Genomic DNA, 24,929 nt, shown 5'->3' with positions numbered 1-24,929 from the left:
GGGGCAGAGAACTGTCACTGGAGGCTTCGTGGCAGCGTTATTTACCTCATATGCGCACAGAAAAAATATTTAGTATTATCACCATAATACTGATTTGCAATGAAACTGTATATACATGTCAATTTTTTCCGACTGTTTTATTTTTTTTTTTTTCGTGTCAGCGTGTCGGGTGTTGATTTGACAAATTATGTCCATCCGTCCATCATGTGCTACTCAAAAACAACGCACGCGGACACGGGAGATGTCGCAATATGTCTACATTTTTCTTAACAGACTAATGAGAGTAGAAAGGCAACATCGTAAAGAGCAAACAATTATTTCTCGTCAGCATTTGACAATCTGAGATGAGGGGGCGACAGGGGAGCTGACCGGATTATTTTATTTGTTAATACCAGTGCAAAAATTCAATACGATCATCTTAATACTGATTTGCAATTAAACTGTCGAATATCAAAATGTAGTATCGTTTTTATTTCAGAGCAGCACATTTGGCAACTAGCTATTTACACTTCAGTTTTAACAATAGTGACCTAAAATAATAGTGATGAGCATAAAAACAAAAATACAACAGAGCGAGAGGTAAATATGATGTGTTGGTCGTTCCATATTTAGAAATTAAACTTTCGATTTATTTTTATTTTCGTGACAGCAAGCATGCTGCGTTGGCTGGTAGCATATGTGATCTAGATCATGCTAAAGAAAGTCCGTGTGCCCCCGACCCCAAACCCCCACTCCCCCCCACAAAAGGAAAATGTTTAACTGGGTCCTAAATCGAAATGCAAGCACGGGCCATTACTTCGAGCCCATAGAACTAGGACAGACGACGCGAAAGTTCTCCCTCGCTTTTGCAGCAGCAGGAGGGAGACGAGGCTGTCTGTGAAAGCAGAATGATACCGCCTGTCACTCATTTCTGAAACTACGACGAGTGGTGCCTGTGTGCAAGAGAGGGAGGGACCAAGCAATGTCACTTCCCGTTCAGTTATACTGCGAAGCGGTCTTTGGTGATTCGTTTGGCAACGTCACTTCCCGTTCAGTAACCGAACGATTCGTTTGGGCGGGGAGGGAGATGAGGGGGGCGAACGATTCGTTGAACGATTTGTTTGAACGAATCTTTTTACTGAACGAACCGGAATGGATTCGTTTACTCAAGTGAACGACAGATCCCGCCACTACTGAGGAGGTTGTTGGGGTCAAAATGCATCATTGGATGTCGCCTTGTAAATCTGCACTGCCCCCTAGGGCATGAATACTACAACGTTTTCACATGGAATTGCGACTTAAACTTTAGAAACTAAACTTTAGATTATTCTGCATGATTTCCTCAAGTATTAAGTTTCCGATGTGAAAATTGAGTGATTTATTAACTGTTGAAAACACACATCAACATTGCACAAAATAAAAAAAATATATAGTCGCTATTTTGGGCAAAAACCTATATGATATGTTAAATATTCCCATTGATCCTGAAAATATAGGTGATTGTCTCTGCATTTGGCGATTTTTGTGCATCTAGCGTAAAATCTGAGATTTTTATAGCCATTGTAATTTTTGTTATACTTATATAAAAAATAATTCATCTTGATTATATTAGGGAACGACTTTGAATTTTGTTACGCCGCTGCTCACGGAGACTCGGATATGTCTAAGGGAGGTGCCTGTTTTGGTTTTAGGTCGCTAGCGGCTTTGAATCTGAAAATATTTTACGTTTTTGAAAATAGGCCCCCTACGGAAAGGCTCCGCGCACCGTTCCACTTCAACTGATAGTGAAGTTTACGGAGTGCACAAACATTAAAGCGATGCTTCGTCTTTTTAAGTAAACATAGCATCTTAATAAGCGCCTTGAACTTTTGAAATTTTGATTTCATTTTCCATGTAACATTTAGTGAAGGAACACCTTAGTGTCCCAACCCCCTTCATGTTCTGACTTGTTTTTTGTTGTTGTTGTTTTTTTTTGTAAATGTCATTTTTTATGGAGAGTAATCAAACTTAGGGTTTAGGGTTTTCAAATTCCACTCTGGAGCAATGACTAAATCTTGCACGTTGGGCAATTAAACAGTCCATCAAGTGTATGACGTTAAAATTCGTCAGGAATCAGAAAAAACCCTCACACAGCGTCAAGGGCAGAATTTTTTTTAAAACACTTTTTATTCCACTCACCTTGTACTTTACCTAGCAACAGTGACTTAATGCCATTGAATTCGCTGTCGGAGGTCAAGTTGAAGTCCTCTTTAGTACTTTGGTCAATCTGTATAAATGAAAAAAAAAAAAAAAAAAATCAAAAGTACACACAATATGGCTTAATGTTAATAGTGAGCTAAAGTGATTTTGCTGAAAAACTCTGTGTCCTTAGAGCGGTTAATACCTTGCTCCCAGCAGCCGGGTGTGGGAGTGGAGAACGAACCTTGCGTAATTAGAAACTCAAATGAAAAGCATTCAATTAAGTGCAGTAAACTTCCCCACTGGAGGCAATTTTAATGTGGACCGAGGAGGAGAGAGAGTTTAGAGTTTGAAGGCCATTTGAAGAAACTTTTTACTGATGTTTGGTTGAAAACCTACCCAATGAAGTTGGCTGATGAGAGTTTCCTGTTTCATGGGAATATAATAAATAAAAAAAAAATTATTTATTTCATTATACTTAATATATTTTATATGTATCATCTTGAAATGTACTTATTGTGTTAGTAAACATTCGGGAAGCGTAGCAAGAGTACCCCCCACACCCCTGAGTATTTTTTCTTTCTTTCCTAAAGCAATTTGGCACTTCCTCCACTAGATGACACCCTTGGCAACTGCCTAGTTCACCTATGCTGAGGGCTGGCACTGCCTATTTTAAAGTATATTTGTTTCAATTTTGGTATCAATTGGACAAAGCTTTAAAACAAAATGGCTGACTTCCTATTAGTTTTCAAGCATGGCTTCCAGAGATTTGGAAGAATATTGCTAGTAAAATCTGAGTTTTAGCCCATCCAGATTGAAACTGGATGACTGTTTTGTAGTCTGAACAGCCACAAAGCATAGAAATCGGATTTTTGCCGGATGAATTAAAACCATATATGGGAGGAAGTTTCATATCAGGTTAGGAGATGCTTCTCATGGCATGTTTACACATAGCAGGGTATTTGGCAAAAAGAAGAACTTTTTCTACGGTTTGGCCTATAATCTACACGCACATTTAAACGAGGTTTCTTAAAAACTACGTCCAAAGTGAAGATGTGTGAATTCTGTGTTTGTGGCGCCAATATATGGACACTGATAAATGACGATTTATAGCAGTAGTTCAGAATTTTTGACATTGGGCTTAATCTTAGTGGGTGGCGTTGATTTCAACGAATTCCGTACAGTTTGCAAGTTATTTGTTAGTTTCAGTCAGTGGCACCTTGCTAGCATGCCAATAAAAAAACGATACATATCTACGAACAGATCAAACATAGTCAAACAAATTCAAAACACAGATCATTGTTCCATAACACCCATGAGGCCAAAACAATGTCACAAAAAACTGCTGTAATTCATTTCATTCTGCAGGACAAATTTTTTAGATGCGTAATATGACCACAATAGAGAGGATTGCTTCGGCCACTCATGCTCACGCTGGATTTGAGGAAGGAGAGAAGTTGGACTTATCCCGCTCGAACGGTACCAGTTGCGACCTTAAATCGTTCCAAGCGAATGTAAACAGCAAAGATGGCTGATTGCGACAAGTTGTTTTTTATTTTGGCCATCAAAAGACATAGTGGAGGCGTTCCAATGGTATTTTTCCAGATCGGAGGTTAGAAACTCTGACTTCCCACCTTCCTCGAATTCAGCATCAGTCTTCTGAGTTAACTGACCGCCGGCAACATGACGAAATGTGCGTTTAGAGGCTGTGGGAAAAGACAGAAGAAATGGGCGAAGGAAAGTTTCTACAAGTTCCCTATGGGGTACGAGGAACAATATAAACTGGTTACTTGCTGCTGGCTACAACATTAAAAAATCAGTGGTGAAAAAAAACGATGTGATATCACTCTGCCCTGCTCCTCTGCAAAGCTTCTGAATTAGAAATGTTACCGTTCATAAGGCAATTATTGACATCAAATGGTAAGTTTTAATAACTTTATTCTGAAAACACGGCCAACACTATTGATTGCATGGGTCATTGATGATTTAGATGTGTGCATATGATTTTTTTATTGGCATGCTAAGATGGCCCAATTGAGTCACGCTAGCTTAGCAATTCTGGAGCCCTTACACAAACAAATAACTAACAAACTACACAGAATTTTTTAAGATCAACTTCAGCGACTAATTAAAGCCTCGCTAACCCGAAGATTAAGCCTGATGTCAAAAATCCGGAACTTCCCCTTCAACTGTGGAAACTTTGTCCGTCCTTCACACATGAGACCAATGTTTACATTTGGAGTAAATTATACAGGTGCTTTTTTGCTTCCATTTATTTACAAACTCTTGCAATGGTTTATATTGAAGAACATATGCGAAGGATGGGGGTATTATACCGACATATTAGGGCAGGATCCTCGGTTTTAAAAAACCTTGCTAGGTGTAGACATGGCCTCAGTCAGAATGGCCAAAATGGGTTTTGACTATCTGTGATGTCACTATATACTGCCTAGCGCCATTGGTGCCACAGTAACCTGTCCAGTGTGTCAATAATGTGGCCAAGTCTGAACAGGCCCAGATCCGATTTGGACACTTGCTACAAATAGTGTGAAAAGCCAGAAAATCACATTTGAGGAGGAACCCGATAGGAATCAGATATGGCTGCAATCTAAAACTGGCTTCAGGGGCATTTTTTTTTTAAATAGGTGACTGTAAAATGTTACATTTTATTTATTTAAAATTTTTTTTTTTTTACCAAATACGTCTGAAGTACCATCTAAAATGCAATTTTTTTCCTTTTGTCCCAACTCACCAATGTATAGATTTAATCTGGAAAAAAAAGGGTTCAAATGAAATTTAACCATTTCAGTGACAGTAGTCACTCCAGTACAGCTATTCAAAGATTCACAGAAAGGATCTTTAACCCTTTATAGGGCAATTTACTTTTTTGGTAAGTAAACCCAATCCCTTTTGACTGGGAGGGCCAAATGTCAAGTGTCGTCATCGGCAACCAATGAGTTCAATGAATGCCCTTTAAAAGTAAAAAAAAAAAAAGAAAATAGTAATTTTCGCATGAAATAGTTAAATTGAATTCTCAGGGTTATTGTTTCACTGTTGTTTCTTGTAACTGACAACTTTTGTTTTAATAAACAATCTTTCAAATTCTTTTGACAAATTATTCATGGAACATGTATTACACAATCAAAACCCTTTGATCATGATAGAAGAAGAAAGCAGTGAATTCACGATACGCTGGACTTGACATCATCAAACAGTTTTCTAAAAGAAAATCTGAGAAGTCTTATTTTTCAAAGATTTTGAAGCCAATATGCGCATCTGACAACGCTATGGCTCTACTTAACATTCAGCTTGAAGGTGATAACGTTTTTGTGTTTGTCAAGCCAGATAACAAGCTCGATCTCCAGCAGGTACTTCGAGAGTCCCGTGCAAAACATTTGGCAAATGAACTGCGTCAGAGTTAAATCTCATCAGACGGACGTTGAACTTTTAACTCCAGGCGACCCCGAGCAGCCTAGAGCAGACTCTCCCTGCTCGGAAGTCCGACGTCGTTTGTCAGGCTCAAGCCGTAAATCCTGCAGGATATCTTTTAAGTTCCTCCTTCAAACAGGCAAGTCAGCCAGACGGCGAGTCGGCCGGTCGCTCGCCCCCTGGAGCTCCTTTTATATCGAGCAGACGATTCAAGTGTTTCTTAGAAAAATAATGTGCTCTACGGGGGAAATAAGACATAACCTGCTGACTTTACCGACCTTTTGCTTCCAAGAAGTCTTAGCAACGTATCTTGAGATAAGCAATGTGTTTTAAAGTTTGAACCATTGACATGCAAGCCATTTGAACAAAACGAATGTAATCAGTTATTTTCAGAAATCTGATACGTATTAACCCTTTCATACATTAATAATGATTTCTTTTTTTTTTCTTAAATGTTTTTATTTCATTAAGACAGGGGTCTCAAACCTTCGGCCTAAAGGCCAATGGACCTATCACAAAACTATGTACCCAAATCAGAAAGGTTGGAAACCAGCCGGACATTTGTATAGAATTGTATAGTGTGGTCGTGACTTAAAACATCTTTTTTCTCACTTTAATATTGCAAAAACACAATTTAACGCTGTGTACCTCTAATTCCAACACCAGGTACGCTAAAAGATTGGGGGGAGGAATTTTTTTGTGCCTTTTTGAAAGACTAAAAGAAATCTTGCCAAATGCAAGCTATGGATAAGGCTCTGTCGTCAACCACATAAACAACTAAATGTCAAGAGTCACCTAGGACACTTAACGGTATGCTTGCTAAGAGGTAAGTTAATGATCGATTTGTAAAATATAAAAAATATTTTATAGAAAGTGGTAGAATCGTAGACTTAACTATTAACGTTAGTTACTGTAGCTAACTTTTGACTGCCTACTTGTTTACAAGCCTGTCAATACACAAATAGAATATAATACAGGGTGGGGCAGAGCAACTTGCTTATTTAAATTTGGCGCCCTAAAGCGATGGTTTCTCTGAGGACGGTAAGAATGGACTTATACGAGAAGGTGGGGCTTAAAGTTTGGTTCTTCACGTGCATTATTTATTTTGTGTTTATTTTTCAGGAACCCCAGTGAGCATCATGGAGTGGACGAAGTTGGAACGCGCTTTCACTGTTGAGGCATTTTTTTCAAGCGAGCAAAAAAATCGCGTGGATTAAGTTCCTGCACCATAGCTAATTTCTCAGGATGAAATTTCAATTCTTCATGGAGGATTCGTCTCAGAGAACGAGCAGACAACTCAAGTGGAGATGCGTGTTTGTGGGAAGATTGTCAGGGAGATCTCAAAACAGATTGTCACACCACTTCAATGTTCAGGTTTCTTCTTCTTTACATCACCCATTTCCCTGAAGTTGTTTACCAATGAAACAATCGACTGCCGGCCAGGAACACGACCACGGGGGGCAATATTGAAATGTCTATGGAATGCACGTTGCATTGCGACGATTGAGCGACTGCTTAAAAAAAATGCCTCGACAGCGAGAGCGCATTCCAATTTTGTCCACTCCATGATGCTCATTGGGGTTCCTGAAAAATAAAAACAAAATAAATAATGCACGTTAGAACCAAACTTTAAGCCCCACCCTCTCTAATAAGTCCATCCCTACCATCCTCAGAGCAACCATTGCTTCAGGGCGCCAAATTTAAATAAGCAAGCTGCTCTGTCCTATCCTGTATAACTAGTCTAAGCTGTCAAGACCCCAGCACTGAAAGTCCAACGTAAACACCACAAACTTTCTATACAGAAAAGAATACGTACTTACGTTTGGTCACGGACGCACACCAAGGAAAGGTCTCATCACACACATTCTAGCAAGTACGTAGCTGCATGCCGCTCTCTCACCGTTTGTCTTAAGCATTTACAGTATATACGCAGTATTCATGTTGCACATGTATGTTTATGATGTAAGTTGTTTATTTAGCACCTCTGGATAATATTGAGAATCATGCTGAATGTAAAAGACTGCTTATTCATCGCCACAAAAGCTTCGGGAGAAAAATCTGACAGAACACATGACATAACGTTACTAAGTAGCTAACGTCATAGCTAGATAGATAATCCGCCTGTGGGGTTTCTTGTTTTTAAGTTACGAATAGTAGCATTTAATACCATTGACATACCGCTCCATTGCATACTGCAACCCTTTCTCATACCTGTCAAGTTGTGCGGTTTCGGCGTAATTTGTACAAGTGAGCACTGATTTTTAAATGTGTACGCCGTACGTTCAAAATCTGTACGTTTTTCGTGCATTACGTTTTTTTTTTCTCCGTTCTGATTTTGTCACCGTTTCGGCAACTGGACAATGTGCATTACTATGCGTTACGTTGGTTGAATGACGTGAGAAAAGTCAGAGACACTGAGAGAGAGGAGTGTTTGTTGTGACACTGAAGCAAACGCGATGCCAGGCTATGTGGCTCCAATATTTCCTGACTGCAACCGACAGCCTACAATCTACGCCTAGATATCACATGCATATAGATCTACATGCGAAATGACAGACTCGGCGGCGTTGGTAAACAGACGCCATTTTAAAGCAGTAGACTTCTCAGAAAGGCTCTGTTGTATTGAACCTTCCAAGTTAACCTAAGTAACTTTTTATCTAAAATAATCCTAAGTTGGCAAAATCTTGACTTGAATCTATCTTTAAATGATGAAACCCTTTTAAAACTGTCATATGTCGAAAGTAGACAGAAGGGAACTAATGCAAAAACGGGAGCAATTTTAACAACTTTAACGGTTGATTCACAACATTAAATGACTTCCAAATATAGCAATGTTACTATGCTTTTTTGTTTAGTTTTGTTTTGTTTTTGTTTTTGTTTTTTTTTTTGAAAAAAATGAAAAAAAAAAAAAAACATGAAAGGTAACACCAGTTACTTTGCCAAGTAACTAATTACTCTTACATTCAGGTAACCGAGTTACTAACTCAATAACTTTTTTGGGAAAAGTAATTTGTAACTGTAAAATGTCTGCAGAATGAAAAGTGACGAAAGCGAAGATTTTATTCTGCCAATTTGTTGCCGAACACAATTTGCCCGCAACTATTGCTGATCAATTTTCAGAAATAGCAAAAGAAATGTTCCCTGACTCAAAGATTGCATCGGTAAGTTAATTTTATCAATTGACCTTTTCAATTTATAATTGGACACACTAACGAACTACCTTCAAGTCAAACTGAATTGCGAGCTGAAGTGCCATGAAGTGCAGCCATCAAAAGACATGATAGAAATTGCCAAAAGTGCTACATACAATTATAACAAAAATCACTGTTAAATTTTAGTAATCATGATGTAGCTGTGCCTGTAGATATTGATTGTTCTTTGATTGCTCCAGGTTATATGTTACAATATTACCAATAAATTCATATTATTTTAAAAATTGAGTTTTATTTTTGTTTCATATTGCACACTATATGCGACGTTGTAAGATTAGTCACCAATTTGTAAGGGCATACATCACTATTTGTAAGATAACCAACGGCCTCGGGTTGACAGGTATGCTTTCTGTCTGCTTCTAAATTCATTTGAAAAACAAAGACAAAAACATTTTCCTTTTTTAAAAAAGATAGTTCCATTGCCAGCGGTGGTAGTGCAAATTATTCAGACATTTGAACTCCCGCCAACATCCATAAATCGCTTGTTCGTAAGTATGGCCCATGTGTATTTTGCTCCGGGAATTTTATTTATCTATTTTTCTGTTTTGTTTTTGTTTCTTGAACCTCACATAACTTAAATCTTTGTCTGCCATTGACAGAAATAGATATCCAATCCGTTTTAACTGGGAGGGGCTGGAAGCGATCTATGATTATTTCAATATCAATTTCCCACAACACACAACACATACAGTGGTATGAAAAAGTATCTGAACCTTTTGGAATTTTTCACATTTCTGCATTAAATCACCATTAAATGTGATCTGAGCTTTGTCAAAATCACACAGATGTAAAAACAGTGTCTACTTTAACTAAAACTACCCAAACATTTATCAATTTAATTTTTTTAATGAGGATATCAGGCAAACAATGACAGAAGGGGGGGGGGGCAAGTAAGTGAACCCTCTGCCTCAGGAGACTTAAAGAGCAATTAAAACCAATTTTTACCAAACAGTTAAAGTCAGGTGCCCAATCACTGATGAGTGGTCTAAAGCTGCACTGCCCACTATAAAACACACACCTGGTAAGAATTGTCTTGATGGGAAGCATTGTCTGATGTGCATCATGGCTCGGTCAAAAGAGTTCTGTGAAGACCTGCGATAAAGGATTGTTGATTTGTGTAAAGCTGAGAAAGGATACAAAACCATCTCTAAAAGTCTGTATGTTCATCAATCGACAGTCTGAGAAATTGTCTGCAAATGGGGAGAGCCTGGCACTGTTGCTTCTCTCCCAAGGAGTGGCCGTCCACCAAAGACAACGCCAAGAGCTCAGCGCCGAATACTCAGAGAGGTAAAAAAAAGAACCCTAGAGTGTCTGCTAAAGACTTACAGAAATCACTGGCAAAGTCCAATATCTCTGTGCACACATAAACTATATGTAAAACTATGGCCAAGAATGGTGTTCATGGGAAGACTCCATGGAGGAAGCCGCTGCTGTGAAAAAAAAAAATGCTCGTTTAATGTTCGCAAAAAGGCACTTGGACACTGCACAGAAGTTTTGGCAAAATATTTTGTGAACTAGTGAAACCAAAGTTGATTTTTTTGGGGGGTAACACACAAAGTCATATGTAGATGAAAAATGGAACAGCTAACCAACATCAACACCTCATCCCCACCGTGAAGCATGGTGGAGGGAGCATCATGTTTTGGGGCTGTTTTGCTGCCTCGGGGCCTGGACAACTTGCAATCATTAATGGAAGATTGAATTCAAAAGTTTATCAGGATGTTTTGCAGAAAAACCTCAGGCCATTTGTCAGACAGTTGAAGCTAAAAACAGGATGGATGCTGCAACAAGACAGTAATCCAAAACACAGAAGTAAATCAACTTCAGTAAGGTTTCAGAAAAACAAAATTCGAATTCTGGAGTGGCCAAGTCAAAGTCCAGACTTGAACACCATTGACATGCTATGGCATGACCTAAAGACAGCGATTCATGCCAGACATCCCAGCAATCTGACTGAATTACAGCAGTTTTGTGGAGAAGAATGGGCAAAGATTAGTCCTGATCGGTATGCCAGACTGATCTGCAGCTACAGGAAGTTTGAGAGGTTGAAGGTTGAAGTTATTGCTGCCAAAAGGGGGGGGGGGGGGGGTACAGAATATTAAATGTGATGGTTCACTTACTTATTTTTCCCCTTGTGTCATCGTTATCCTCATTAATATATGAAAACCTATAAATGTTTGAGTAGGTTTAGTTCAAGCAGACAGTTTTTTCATCTGTGTGATTTTGACAAAGATCAGATTACATTTTGATGGTGTTTTTATGCAGAAATATGAGAAATTCCAACAGATTCAGATACCTTTTCCTACCACCGTACACTGTGACCTGGCTGGCAGTGAAGGAGTTAAGCAAATGATAACTTTTGAATAGATGTCCACTTTAGTTTCCACTGTGAAGTCCAAATAACAAAAATAAAAATGTAACTAACAAAATTGAGGTTCAAACCCATTACCACATTTACTGCCATTGTTTGTGAGAGACGTTCTTGGACGTCATTTAACATTTAACTTGGACGTATTGGGTGGGCGAGCAGTAATCATTTGCCAAATCCATGAATCATGTGTGTGTTTTAATGTCAACCCAGCAGTATAGGCACAAATCCAGGGTTGTCATGGTAACAAAAGAGGTTTGTCCCACCGTGGTGGTGGAGTGTGTCTTTAACTCATTGCGGCTTTTAACGTATATGATCGATGTCTCGGGAGATGTGCTCACATAGATGTTAATGTACTGAGAGAAGGTCACCTTGAGTTTCATCTTCTGACAATTAGGCGGCAAGATGACTTTATACATCATCGTGTGCCAAGAAGATGATGAATATTTCATCAGAGGCTCCTCGCATGTTCCTGACGCAACTTTGTCATCTCAATGAGGTTCCGTCGTCGTTTCCACAGGTCGTAACTCTACAAAAATGGTATCCACTGTGTGAATAATGATGAAATGAGACTTGGATGTTGATAAAGTCAAGTTTGCCAACTTGGCTGCAAAGTAGAGCAGCTACCCTTTAAATAGCATCTTCAAAGGATGTTAAGGATTATCTGCATTTCGGTTTTAGTTTTTAAAGACACTTTGATACAAAATGATGTAGGAGTGCTTCAAACCGAAATGGTGAAATCAAGAGCTTGGGTTTTTCAGATTTGTTTTTTTTTATTGTATTTTGTTGATCACTATTCAAAAGTTATCATTAGCTTAGTTCATTTACTTCTAGTCCAAGGCAGTCAAACAGCCCCTCCTATTTGGAATAGATTGGATGAAGGAGATTTGTTACAAACTGAACTGGTTGTTAGGGCCAATTGCAGGGCAGAGGGAAAACATGCAAACGCCATCTCGGAGCCCGAGATTCAACTGTGAGGCCAACTTGCTAACCACTGAAAAATTTTCTACTGGGACTAAGTTAAAAAAAGGTTGTTTCCAACCAAAATATCTGACCTTCTGTTATGTTTCAGACATGGGTGCTTTTTTTGTGCATCCTTCAAAATGATTATATACAACAACAACAAATTGATTTTTCAGGGGCTAATTTCTAGCATTGGTCCTTGAAACTTTTACCGCACCCTATTATGATAAGCATATATAAGAAAAATGGCTGACTTTCTGTTCAATTTCAAACTTGTATCCTTGAGACTTTCGAAACATTAATTGGTTGAGTACTTTCAATTACGATCAATCGAAACAAAAAACAATGATCAACATCATCTTTTTTTTTTTTTTTGTTTAATTTTTTAGTTTTGTAAAGAAGAATGTTCATTATTCAAATGTTTGGAATCTGTTTGCAACAAAATTATCAAAAAACATTTAAATGGATTTTTACGTGTTTTTTTTTTTTTTTTTTTTAATTGTTTTCAGTGATATGTAGCTGATTAATAAATAGGTAAATATTATTATATTAAATCGACTGAAAGCTCTTGAATCAAATCGAACAGTGGCAGATTTTGTTATATCGGCAAATAAAACACCGTTATACAAGGAATTTATTTCGTATTGTTGTCAAATTTGTGATTTACACCTTTACTGCCCAGTGGCGTGGGGATTGGGGTGCTGAGGGCGCTGTAGCACCCCCTGGTGTTGGGGAGGGAAAACGTTTTTTTTTTTTTTTTTTTAAATAAGTAAATAAATAAAACATATTGAAACAGAGTATTTAACTCTTTTGAGACCAAATATATATGTTGAAAAAGTTTTGAAAAAGTTTTGTTTGTTAAAAACATGGTCACCACCTGACGTTGAATCAGGCGCTATTGGAAAAGTTAACTGTTGACAGAGGATGTGTTAACATGGCCAAAAACGAATTAATAGTATTTTTTCCTTACAAAAACTGACATTTTCTAAAAATTAATTTGAGGTTGAAAATGAAGATGATTATGTTGATAGTTCTTCAAATAGGTAAGACATACTTGCCTTGTCGCCATATTATTGTTTGTTGTTGCTGTTGAACTGCTGCTGTGCAGAGAGCTGTTAGATATTCGTGTGCAATTTATTTTAGTGATGTGAAAAACTAAGGCTTATTGGACCTTTAAATTTTCAAATGTGTTCGTGTGTCATTGCGCCGTCTAGCTGCACGGATTTGCATGACAATACACGGACGCTTTTATTTCCAATAAAAAAAACTCCAACACACACTGTAGGTGAAATAGAACGCTGTCTTTGTATTAGCCTAATAGTAGTATGTAAACTATCCAGCATGCGTGTGTACTCCCATTGTGCATGCCTTGTATGGCGAAAACATGTGAGCATGACAAATTTTGCCCGAACGGCTGTTTTTGGACGGAAACACTAAAAAATATCAGCATCCCCTGCTGTGAGTGACTTCCAATGCCCCTGTTACTTCCTGTTATGATTGAAAGCCAAATTAGCGTTGAGTGGAAACAACAGACTTCTGTTGTTGTTGCTGAGTGACTTTTGGGGATTGTAATGATATTTGCAGTGGTGGGTAGTAACACGTTACATTTACTTGAGTGACTTTTGGAGAAATCCGTACTTTAAGAGTAGTTTAACCACGCCATACTTTTTACTTTTACTTGAGTAGATTTGTGAAGAAGAAACCCTACTCTTACTCAAGTTCGGCCCAGCCTACAAGCAGCCTATGCAGCTGCTTAGGGCCCCTGACCATCTGGCAACCTCATTTTATACGTTGTTAATAGAGCATCGTGAATAAGGTGGCGCGCATTGCTGTTTATTTATGCAAACATCCATTTTCTTGTCATTACAAGCTGGCAACCTGGGGAGTGACGTTGAACCTGCTTTGCGATGATTGGTGCTCAAACTTGCTCGGAAAATAGATGCACGAATATGTTGAAGAGAATTTATCCTTCTGGAGCAGAGAAACGAAAGAAGAAAATCGGAGAAGAAAAGAAACAACAGTATCAAGGTAATAGAGCATGTTGTTGTGCAAGACACTCCGACTTGAACGTTTTTGTCAGCTGAGCTTGTCAATATGTCATACTGGTAATTACCATTAGCCGCAGGGCGAAGGCCCGGAGCGAATCAAGTAAAGCCGAGCAAGTTGTCATCTGTTGGCATACCTGTCAAGTTGTACGATTTCGGCGTAATTTGTACAAGTGAGCACTGATTTTTAAATGTGTACGTCGTACGTTCAAAATCTGTACGTTTTTCGTGCATTTTCGTAGCAAACGCGATGCTAGGCTAGGTGGCTCCAATATTTCCTGACTGTAGCCGACAGCCTACAATCTACACCTAGATATCACACACTTATAGAACTACATGTGAAATGACAGACGGCGGCGTTAATAAACAGCCGCCATTTTGAAGCAGTAGACTTCTCAGAAAGGCTCTGTTGTAGTGAACCTTCCTAGCGAACTTAAGCAACTTTTTATCTAAAACACTCCTAAATCGGCAAAATCTTGACTTGAATCTATCTTTAAATGATGAAACAGTTTTAAAAACTTTAACATGTCGAAAGTAGACAGAAGGGAACTAATGCAAAAACGGTAGCAATTTTAACAACTTTAACAGTTGATTCACTACATTAAACGATTTCCAAACATAGCAAAGGTTACTATGTTTTTTGTTTTTTTATTTTTTTAAATGATAAAAAAAAAAAAAAAAAAAAAAAAAAACATGAAAGGTAACACCATTTACTTTCCCAAGTAACTAATTACTCTTACATTCAGGTAATTGAGTAACTAACTCAATTACTTTTTGGGAGAAGTAATTTGTAACTAATTTTTAAAAGTAAGATTAACAACACTAGTCATAAAGATGAAGTCTGCAGAATGAAAAGCGACGAAAACAGAGATTTTATTCTGCCAATTTGTTGCCGAACACAATTTGCCTGCAACTATTGCTGATCACTTCACAGAATTAGCATAAGAAATGTTCCCTGACTCAAAGATTGCATCGATAAGTTAATTTTATCAATTGACCTTTTTAATTTATAATTGGACACACTAACGAACTACCTTCAAGTCAAACTGAATTGCGAGCTGAATTGCCATGAAGTGCAGCCTACAAGACATGATAGAAATTGCCAAAAGTGCTACATACAATTATAACAAAAGTCACTGTTAAATTTTAGTAATCATGATGTAGCTGAAGAAACTGATTTTTCTTTGATTGCACCAGGTTATATGTTACAGTATTACCAATAAATTCATATTATTTAAAAAATTGAGTTTTATTTTTGTTTCATATTGCACGCTATGTACAACGTTGTAAGATTAGTCACAAATTTGTAAGGGCATACGTCACTATTTGTAAGATTGCCAACGGCCTCGGGTTGACAGGTATGTGTAGGCAACGGCAAATGTATGGCTTCCGCTGATTGTAGTAAAACGAAATATTGGCATAATGTGCATTTGGACTGGAGAGCGTAGATATGGTCATTTCATTTATATCGGACATTATTATCAAGTAGTATGCCATGTATCAGGGGTGAGAAGTTTGAAGTATGCAGTGCAACAAAATCTGATTAATATACAAAATATGGACGTATGGGTTGGATTGCATGTATGAGTTTCACAGTACACTGTGACGAAATGGTGGGCCAAAAATATGTGCCCCTCTGCATTATTTTGCTTAGGGCCCCCAAATGGCCTGGCCCGGCCCTGCTCTTACTCCTCTACTTTAGGCTACACAAGAGTTGTTGCAGTTTTCGTCTTTATTCATATATTAGATTTTAATGTATTTTTACTAGAGATGCCCACAGTGGCTCTACCAGTTTCACCAATGAGATATCACAACAATAATCACATGACTCCCTTATACCAATCAGATGTAACAGTACAGTCATATGAGCACACACAAGCTTGCAGTCAGAAATCCTACGATCACGCAGGCCTGTTCAATCATGTGGCGTCTTTAAAGTGCAGCTAAAAGAATTGACGTTTTTATTTGATATATTTCAACAAAAGTGTGGATTTCTACTAGGGCTGTCAAACGATTAAAATTTTTAATCGAGTTAACTAAAAAATTAATTAATTGTAATTAATCACAAATCAAACCATCTATAAAATATGCCATATTTTTCTGTAAATTATTGTTGGAATGGAAAGATAAGACACAAGATGGATTTATACATTTAACATATGGTATATAAGTACTGTATTTGTTTATTATAACAATAAATCAACAAGATGGCATTGACATTATTAACATTCTGTTAAAGCGATCCATGGATAAAAAGACTTAAAAGATAAATGTTAGTACAAGTTATAAAAATTTTATATTAAAACCCCTCTTAATGTTTTCGTTTGAATAAAATTTGTAAAATTTTCAATCAAAAAATAAACTAGTAGCCCGCCATTGTTGATGTTAATAATTACACAATGCTCATGGGTGCTTAAGCCCATAAAATCAGTCGCTCCCAAGCACCAGCAGAGGGCGACAAAACTCCAAAAAACACAAGTAACAAGTTAGCATTGCACTGAGCTGTCCTTTTAATCTGTTTGAGCGGGGCATGTGCGTTAATTGCGTCAAACATTTTAACGTGATTAATTTAAAAAATTAATTACTGCCCGTTACCACGATAATTTTCACAGCCCTAATTTCTACATCTCTCCCAGTTGACACTTGGCACCGACAGACCACTAAAACCGGAGAAAATATCATTTTAATTTCCTGGCAGGAAATATATTTTCTCCTCTAGAGGGCACTCATGCACTCTGGATGGGTGACGTTTCATTTCTGTAGATTTTCCCATTAGAATTCGATGTCTTTTGTGTAATTTGACACAATTCATATAGATTATGTTGTGCTGAGAGAAAAATAAACAACTGTTAGGAAAAAAACAAAAACAAAACGGAAATTGCAAACTGTTACTCGTTACTTAGCTATTCTTTTCACCGAACACTTTTATAGTGGTACCGTACTTAAGTACATTTTTTTTGGATGACTACTTTTACGTGAGCAATATTATTTTGAAGTAATGCTACTCTTACTTGAGTAACATGTTAGGCTACTCTCCCCACCTCTGATATTGTGTGTGTGTGTGTGTGTGTGTGTGTGTGTGTTTTGTGTTACCTGCACAGATACAGCGTCCATGACTCTGCTGACGACCACCGTATGCAGACGACCATCGGCCAGACCTTTGGCTCGGCTCCTCAACACCTCTGTTTCCTTGCTGCCGTGGAGTTTGTAGCGCACCTCCATCTTATCTGCATACACACATTCATAACTGAAATCTTTTCTCATTCCTTATCTTGGCCAAGCATCCCATATTATTATTACAAAGTTGCATCTTTCATCCAAGTGCTGAATCCTAATGAGGAGCTTTACGTATTAGAGAGGATTAGTGCTCATTGCCTATCAATAACACTAATTAATTTTGCTAATATTACACCAGCGTAAAGAGGAGGGCTTTGAGGAAGCGCGGGGATAAAACACAATGTCCTTCACACTGACTATTTAGAACTGCTTTCAAATACGCTAATTAATCCCGTAAAGAACCGGGCTGGGTTGAGAGGTTATTCTTATAACAGCAAATGGATGAAACAAGACACCACCTAAAGAAGCTCGCCAAGGTTTTAATGGCCTATTTAGCATGCAATGTTAGCATTTAGTGCTATTTTAAGAGCATTTTATTAGCCTACGCTCTAAAAAAGACAAATTGGAGTAGCACCGCCATCAAGGTGGAAACGTGAGCAATTTGTTGGGGGTCATTAAACTCGGTGGAAAAACTTTTTTTTTTTTTTTTTTTGCAATTCAGCATCATCAATCTATCCTATTTACTTGGTCCAAATTTGGCAGTGATTGAACAAAATCTTTAGGGATCTTTAAAGATATGCCCAGAATGACACTTCAATAGTCACTTTAACCCTTTATAGGGCAAGGGACTGTTGGTAATTTAAAAATAACCCCATGAAGACCAAATGTGGGCATCACATTTTGGGTCATGTAGGCCATAACATTAAGATATGTATAACTGTAAGTGTGGCCTGCAATAACCCAAAATATGATGTCCAGATACAGTATGTGGACCTCAGGACTAAAGTATTCATTCATTCTCCTAACCACTTAACCTCACGCGGGTCACGGGGGTACTGGAGCCCATCCCAGCTAACTATGAGCAGTAGGTGGAGTACACCCTGAATCGGTTGCCAGCCAACCGCAGGGCATAAGGAGACAAACAACCATTCGTGCACATATTCATAGCTAAGGACAATTTAGAGTGTTTCATCACCCTACCACACATGTTTTTGGGATATAGGTGGGGAAACCAGAGTACCCGGAGAAAACTCATGCAGGCACGGGGAGAACATGCACTTCACACAGGAAGGCCACAGCCCGGTATTGAACCCTTGATTTAAAAACAGGGAGGCGGACGTGCTAACCACTCTACCACCTAAAGTATTATTATATTCTATTGATTGATTGATTGATTGATTGATTGATTGATTGATTGATTGATCATTATTGTATTTTTAATATTATTTTGAATTATCTTATAAAATATTTTTCTGAATAAATACATTGATAAGTTAATTACAACAAAATTAATATAAAATTAACACGAATGAAAATGTAAATACTTTACACAATTATAATGTATATTTTTAAATTTCATAGTATTCAACTCATTGTCTGCCATTGACAACGATAGACACCCATTTCATTTAAAACTGTGAGGACTAACAATGAATGCTCATGTTTCAGTGCCATTGACGGTACTAAACGTTAAGCTTGAGAACGATAAACCGATCCGACCGGATATCCGGTTTTACAGATGAGAGATACAGCTGTATCGATAATAAAGTTACCATTCGACAGTAATTAGCCATTAAATATTCAATGAACCGATAGTAGAGATAGAATTCGGCTATCGGGAGCACAAGAATCGGCTTCTAATGCCTCGTTCAATGCATTGCTTAATGGGATAATAATTTAGCTTTTACTTCACATGCTGCGCTTGTGTCATTCACCACACAGCGCACTTAGATCGAGACCGCACGCATGATATAATATGGACAAGCACAACTCACAGTCGTGGTTGCCTCAACTTCCCATGCATTTTGGCAGAGCCGCTACTAGTCGACGTCATTACCCGATCGTCACAGGCATGTCATAACAACGCGAGAGCTAACAAAACCACTGTAACGCACGCTCCGTAGCGTTTTCTTCACAGCCCAAAACGAAACTAGTAGTGGCAATGAAGCAACATGCTAAAACAATGGACAGTTTGAGCAGCGACGTCCAGCGATTGAGTTTCAACGCACCCAGGAAAACAAAAGTCGGACTTTGAAGTGAGGAAGGCAGCCAGATCTGTTCGCATGGGACAGAGCTTGTGTGAAGTGTGGAGCGGTACAGAGATCGTGAGTTTTTAACACTGAAAAATAAGAGATTTTTTGGAGATGGAAATGGAGATTTTTTTTCCCACGAAACTCAGTCCACTTAAACATGAACATGTGGATGTTTGATCTTCCTCAAGAAAAAAATCTGCCCTTCAAAAAAGATATGGACAGTGATGAGGATTAAAACATGTGGAAACACAGGCATAAGTGAAAGACTTTGCTGTGTATAAGGTTAAAGTAATGATTATTGACCTGTCTGTCTAAAATGCCATATTTTTATTCTCCCAATTATACCAGTGGTAAAGCATAATTTATTATTTATTTATAATAACATTGCAGGTTTAATTCTTTTTTTCTAGAGCTGCTGCATATAATTAATATTTTTTGTTTGTAAGATGTTTACGTTGAAAGTTTGCATTTAAATTACTTACCTCTTGTGTTCAAAACACCAGGAAATACAGTAATTGAATTACTGCACTTTATTGTTGTCTGTCACTGGAGTTTTATTATCAATCCCATCCAACAAAATGACGGTCATATAGCAAGCCTTAATTTTTTTTTTTCATAAAAAATAAAACATAACATTGGTATGAAATTTCGTTGTTTAATTTTGCTATTAGAAATGTTGTCTTTTTTATATGTTTAAAATACTGTACGAACACACGCAACAAATGTTTACTATCGTATCGTTTTCACTCTGTATCGAACCGTATCGTTCTTAAACTGTATCGAATCACATCGAATTGCTCGGCCATAAAAATGTATTGTTTTTTTTAGTCGAATCGTAACCTGTGTATCTAGATACATATCGAATCGGCTTCATGCCAGAGATTTGCAACCCTACTAAACGTCCTATCCATTTCAACTGCTAAGTGCTGCCAGGCTCTCTTAGTCAAAATGGACGTCCGGGGGGTCAGCAAACTGCGGCTCTAGAACCGCATGCGGCTCTTCGGCGCTGCCCTAGTGGCTCCCTGGAGCTTTTTCAAAATTGTTTGAAAATGTAAAAAGATGAGAGGGAAATATTTGTGTTTTAATATGGTTTTTGTAGGAGGACAAACATGATTCAAATTCATTAAAATTGTAATGACGTTAAACTTGAGGCGACATCGTACAACAGACTTGTCATGTGGTACGTCATTCTCTATAGTATGCACTGCAGGGAGAATAAACGTTTAATCATGAAGGCTCATTATGTATTTTTAACCAATGTAATCAGTTTGATAGTAGGTTAATATAGCTAATATACTGTACGTAGATACATACAGCATGTGTTGCCTTCATTATAAAGCTTAGATAAGGCTTTTAATTTTTTGCGGCTCCAGACATATTTTATTTTTTGTTGTTTTTTTTGTCCAGTATGGCTCTTTCAACATTTTGTGTTGCCGACCCCTGGTCTAGCCCCATCAATGGCAGCCATTGAGTGAAATGAGGGCCCATTAAAGGGTTACAGTGATCCCTCGTTTTTCACGGTTAATGGGGATCCCTCCGCCCGCGAAAATCGAAAATCTGCCAAGGAGAGGCGGAGCTTATTTACATTAAAACATTTTTTTTTTTTTTTTTTGGGTGTGTTCACTGTATTTACTCAGATTTAACAACACTGAAAAGAGATACATATAAGACATGATCAAAAAAACAAACAAAAAAAACCATATGTGTATTTTTATAAATGGTTTTTAAGTACTGCAAATGTAATAATGATATAAATGAGAAATATATGAAAGAAAACAATGATTTGTATATGTATACATTTATACAGTATCTTAACATTTCTAAATACTGTATTTATTTATTTATTATTATATTTTTTTAACTGAAAAAAATCCGCAATAGACTGAGGGTACAAAGTTTGATGCTCGATATGGCAAGGGATCACTGTAAACCAAAAGTGCAGACTTTCCTCTTGTTTTAAGGGATGGATTCTTCAGACCTTTTTGCAGGTCTACTTATGATAAACACACCTACCAAATTTCAAGAACCTAAGCGAACTATAACTAGCTTTGGGGACTGAATTTCACCTCCCCCAATAAAATCACAAGCTGAGTTATTACTATTGCTTTGCATTTAATAGCAAACCATCAACCTCACCACCATAAATTGCCCGGACACAATCATAAAAAAATCTAGTTATACACAATCGAGCTCCACCTATCTTTCTAGGTTCCTATTAGTTATTGCTTGGCTCAGGCCATCTTTGATTGAATGACGCCTAGAAATGATAAAAAAAAAACAATTAATCAAAAGTTAATGCTTTGACAAGCATGGCAGATTTCCTGTTAAATATCCAGCACGGCTTTTTGTAGGTTTATTCATGCTATACATGCCCAAAAAATTTTCGAGAAACTTGGTTGGGGTTTGGTTAAAAAGCAAAAAAGTAAAATAAAATTAACAAGCTGTGTTATATTTTTCACTTCAATGGTAAATCATCAAACTTGGCGCCTTCGACCTCTCGAACGCAAAAATGAAAACTAAATTATTTCCCAGTTTAGTTTCACCAATCTCTCGAGTACCAAAGGTTTAAATTCGGTGTTACTTAGACCAAATATGGAAAGATGATTGGTACCCAGAGGTGGGAAGAGTAGCAAAAAAATTTTACTCAAGTAAGAGTAGCGTTACTTTAAATATTACTCAAGTAATCATCCAAAAATGTACTCTAGTACAAGTTAAAAAGTATTTGGTGAAAAGAATACTCAAGTAATGAGTAACATTGTGAGTAACTGCTTACGATGTTTCAATTTTTGTTTCTTTTTTTTTTTTAAACAATGGTATGTTTTCCCAGCACAAAGTTATCTATATAAACTGTTATTATTATATTGTACTATAACTTATTACATATTACAGAAGAAAAAAAATCATTTAAAAAAAATTACATAAATGTAGCAAAATTTGTCCAAAGAGCATGAGTGCCCTTTAGTTGAGAAAACATTTCCTATTATAAAATCAAAAGGATCATATTTCCGGTTTTCTGCGGTCAATTGGTGCCGAATAAAAACTGGGAGAGTTTAAAATATATGCTTTCGATTCATGTTGACGGCAGCGCTCTATGTCAAATAATTAATTTTTTACGATGCTTTAAAGACGCCATGTGATTGAACAAGCCGGACTGATCATAGAACGGCAAGCTTGAGTCTGATTGGTGTAATGAAGTCATGTGATTAGTGTTGCGCCGTCTCATTGGTGAAACTGGGCGACCCATTGTTGGCAAAACCTCTCTGGTAGTGCTGCAACGATTAATCGATTAACTAGAGTAGTCGATTAGAAAAAAATATTCAAATTAAATGTTGCTGCTTCGAGTATTCGTTTAATTAAAGTGGTGTTGTAATGGTTTGTTTTGAAAGTGTTTGCCTTTAGTTTTATTGATTTGGGTGGATACATTGCCCTCTAGTCTGCCTCATTCACATGGCTGAAGCCATCTGCTCCCTGTTAAGACCAACATAAGCTCAGTTTTTGTTTGTTTTTGTGGGAATATGTGTCTGAACCATTTGTTTCGAGCATTGTATAAATAAAAAAACGTAAGTATTTTATAGCATTTAAGCTAGTGGACTTTTACTATGTAAGTTGGCCAATTGTTCTTTTGTTGTACCTAGATTCTTATTTATTTATATTAGGGCTGTCAAACGATTAAAATTTTTAATCGAGTTAATTACAGCTTAAAAATTAATTAATCGTAATTAATCGCAATTAATCGCAATTCAAACCATCTATAAAATATGCCATATTTTTCTGTAAATTATATATATATTCTGTAAAATAAATTTTTGGAATGGAAAGATAAGACACAAGATGGATATATACATTCAACATACGGTACATAAAGACTGTAGTCGGCATTTCACTCTACTGTCATTTAAATCTGTCTATGCTCTCCTCACTCCGAAGCGTCTACTTTTTCCAAAGCTAGACAGCTAGGGAACGACGCCTTAATAATTAGACTTCTTCCTTTTTCATCTGATTTATTAATTAAATGGCCTCAAACCATTGTCCTCTTTAGACCGTCGTAAAAGTACAAAAAGTACACAAGCATTGCATTAGCAACAACGTAAGCTTAGCACGCTATACAGGTTCACTAAACATAAACAAAAAGCGTCTCATACAAAAAATATAACATTTCGCTTACTAACATAATATGTACATTCTTTACAACAACCATACTTACGGACAAATCTTGTCCAAGGATCATATAAGCACAACATTATCAGCCCGAGACGTCGTGCAGCCATAATGAACTGGCAAGAAAATAAACCATGTCGCAAAGCGACCACAAGAGTTCACTGTTGGACAGCATAAAAAGCCTTGCTGTAAAACTTACCAAAAGGCAGAATACTTTCTGAGCGGGACACGTGCGTTAATTGCGTCAAATATTTTAACGTGATTAATTAAAAAAATTAATTACCGCGCGTTAACGCGATAATTTTGACAGCCCTAATTTATATATTTATTTTTTATATCGGTTGAGGCTCAGCTAAGGTATTTTAATTTTTATGTTCCTTATCCGATTACACAATTATTCGGACTAACTAGTTCATCGATTAAACGACTACTAAAATAATCGATAGCTGCAGCTCTACTCTCTGGCAAAAAAAAAGGTAAAATCTAATAGGTAGAATCAAGAGGAAAAATGTAACGTTTAGTGTAGCCAAAAGTAGCGGAGTAAGAGTAGCGTTTCTTCTTCACAAACCTACTCAAGTAAAAGTAAAAAGTATGGCTGAATAAAACTACTCTTAGAAGTACATATTTTTCAAAAAGTTACTCAAGTAAATGTAACATAGTAAATAATGTGGGACTACCCACCTCTGTTTGTACCTTAACTCATTCATTAATCCAAATGGATTGCACGTCTATTCCTGTCAATGGCAGGTATTAATCACCTGTATCTTATGTTGCGAATGTCATTGCTTCACTGTGCAGTAGGATAGAAAAGAGGAGTTGTCAGGAGAGGTATCTTATTGTGGACAACAAAAAAATGCCGACAAAACTTACAAGAGCGTTTTACTGTGACCTTGCGTAGAAAAGTGCTGGTCGTGTCCGGCTAATGACACCAGTGGACATTCCCTCCTCCCGGCTCGGGCTAAAAAGCTAATAATGTGCGCAGCTGGAGCGATTAAAAAGGCAACAGAGGCTGACAGGATGGCTGCGGCCGGAGGAGGAAGCGACTGACAGAGCTTGATAGGATTGCCGAAGCCAAAGAAGAGTAGGTGGTGCGGGACGAGGAGGGTCAACATCAGGTGAAAAGGATGGGTATGGGCAGTACGATAAGACGGCTTGTGAAGATGAACGTCTTAAATGGAAAATTTTTAAAAAAGAACTGCGGTTTAGAAAGAAAAAAAAGCTACAAATTATGCTATGCGTCACCCCTCTTTACATGTCATAGTCGAATACGCTTGTCAATTTCCCCATG

General features: G+C 37.4%; 1 protein-coding gene across 4 annotated transcripts in view; it reads right to left on the bottom strand.

Moving 5' to 3' along the window:
- The window catches only part of LOC130929706 (contactin-associated protein-like 5), a 178,971-nt gene that overhangs the window by 14,266 nt on the left and 139,776 nt on the right, over positions 1-24,929 (bottom strand). For all 4 annotated transcript variants that reach the window (XR_009066945.1, XR_009066944.1, XM_057857110.1 and 1 more), the window contains exons 20-21: positions 17,268-17,401; positions 2,158-2,245 (exon numbers count right to left, since the gene is read on the bottom strand). Coding sequence is in view for 2 of the 4 variants with exons in the window: in XM_057857110.1 (XP_057713093.1) it covers positions 2,158-2,245; positions 17,268-17,401 (222 nt within the window). In the remaining 2 variants the exon portion in view is untranslated. The remainder of the gene's footprint in view (positions 1-2,157; positions 2,246-17,267; positions 17,402-24,929) is intronic.

The sequence above is a fragment of the Corythoichthys intestinalis genome, chromosome 14 (assembly GCF_030265065.1).
Source record: "Corythoichthys intestinalis isolate RoL2023-P3 chromosome 14, ASM3026506v1, whole genome shotgun sequence".
Lineage (NCBI taxonomy): Eukaryota > Metazoa > Chordata > Actinopteri > Syngnathiformes > Syngnathidae > Corythoichthys > Corythoichthys intestinalis.
This window is presented reverse-complemented; position numbering and strand designations above follow the sequence as displayed.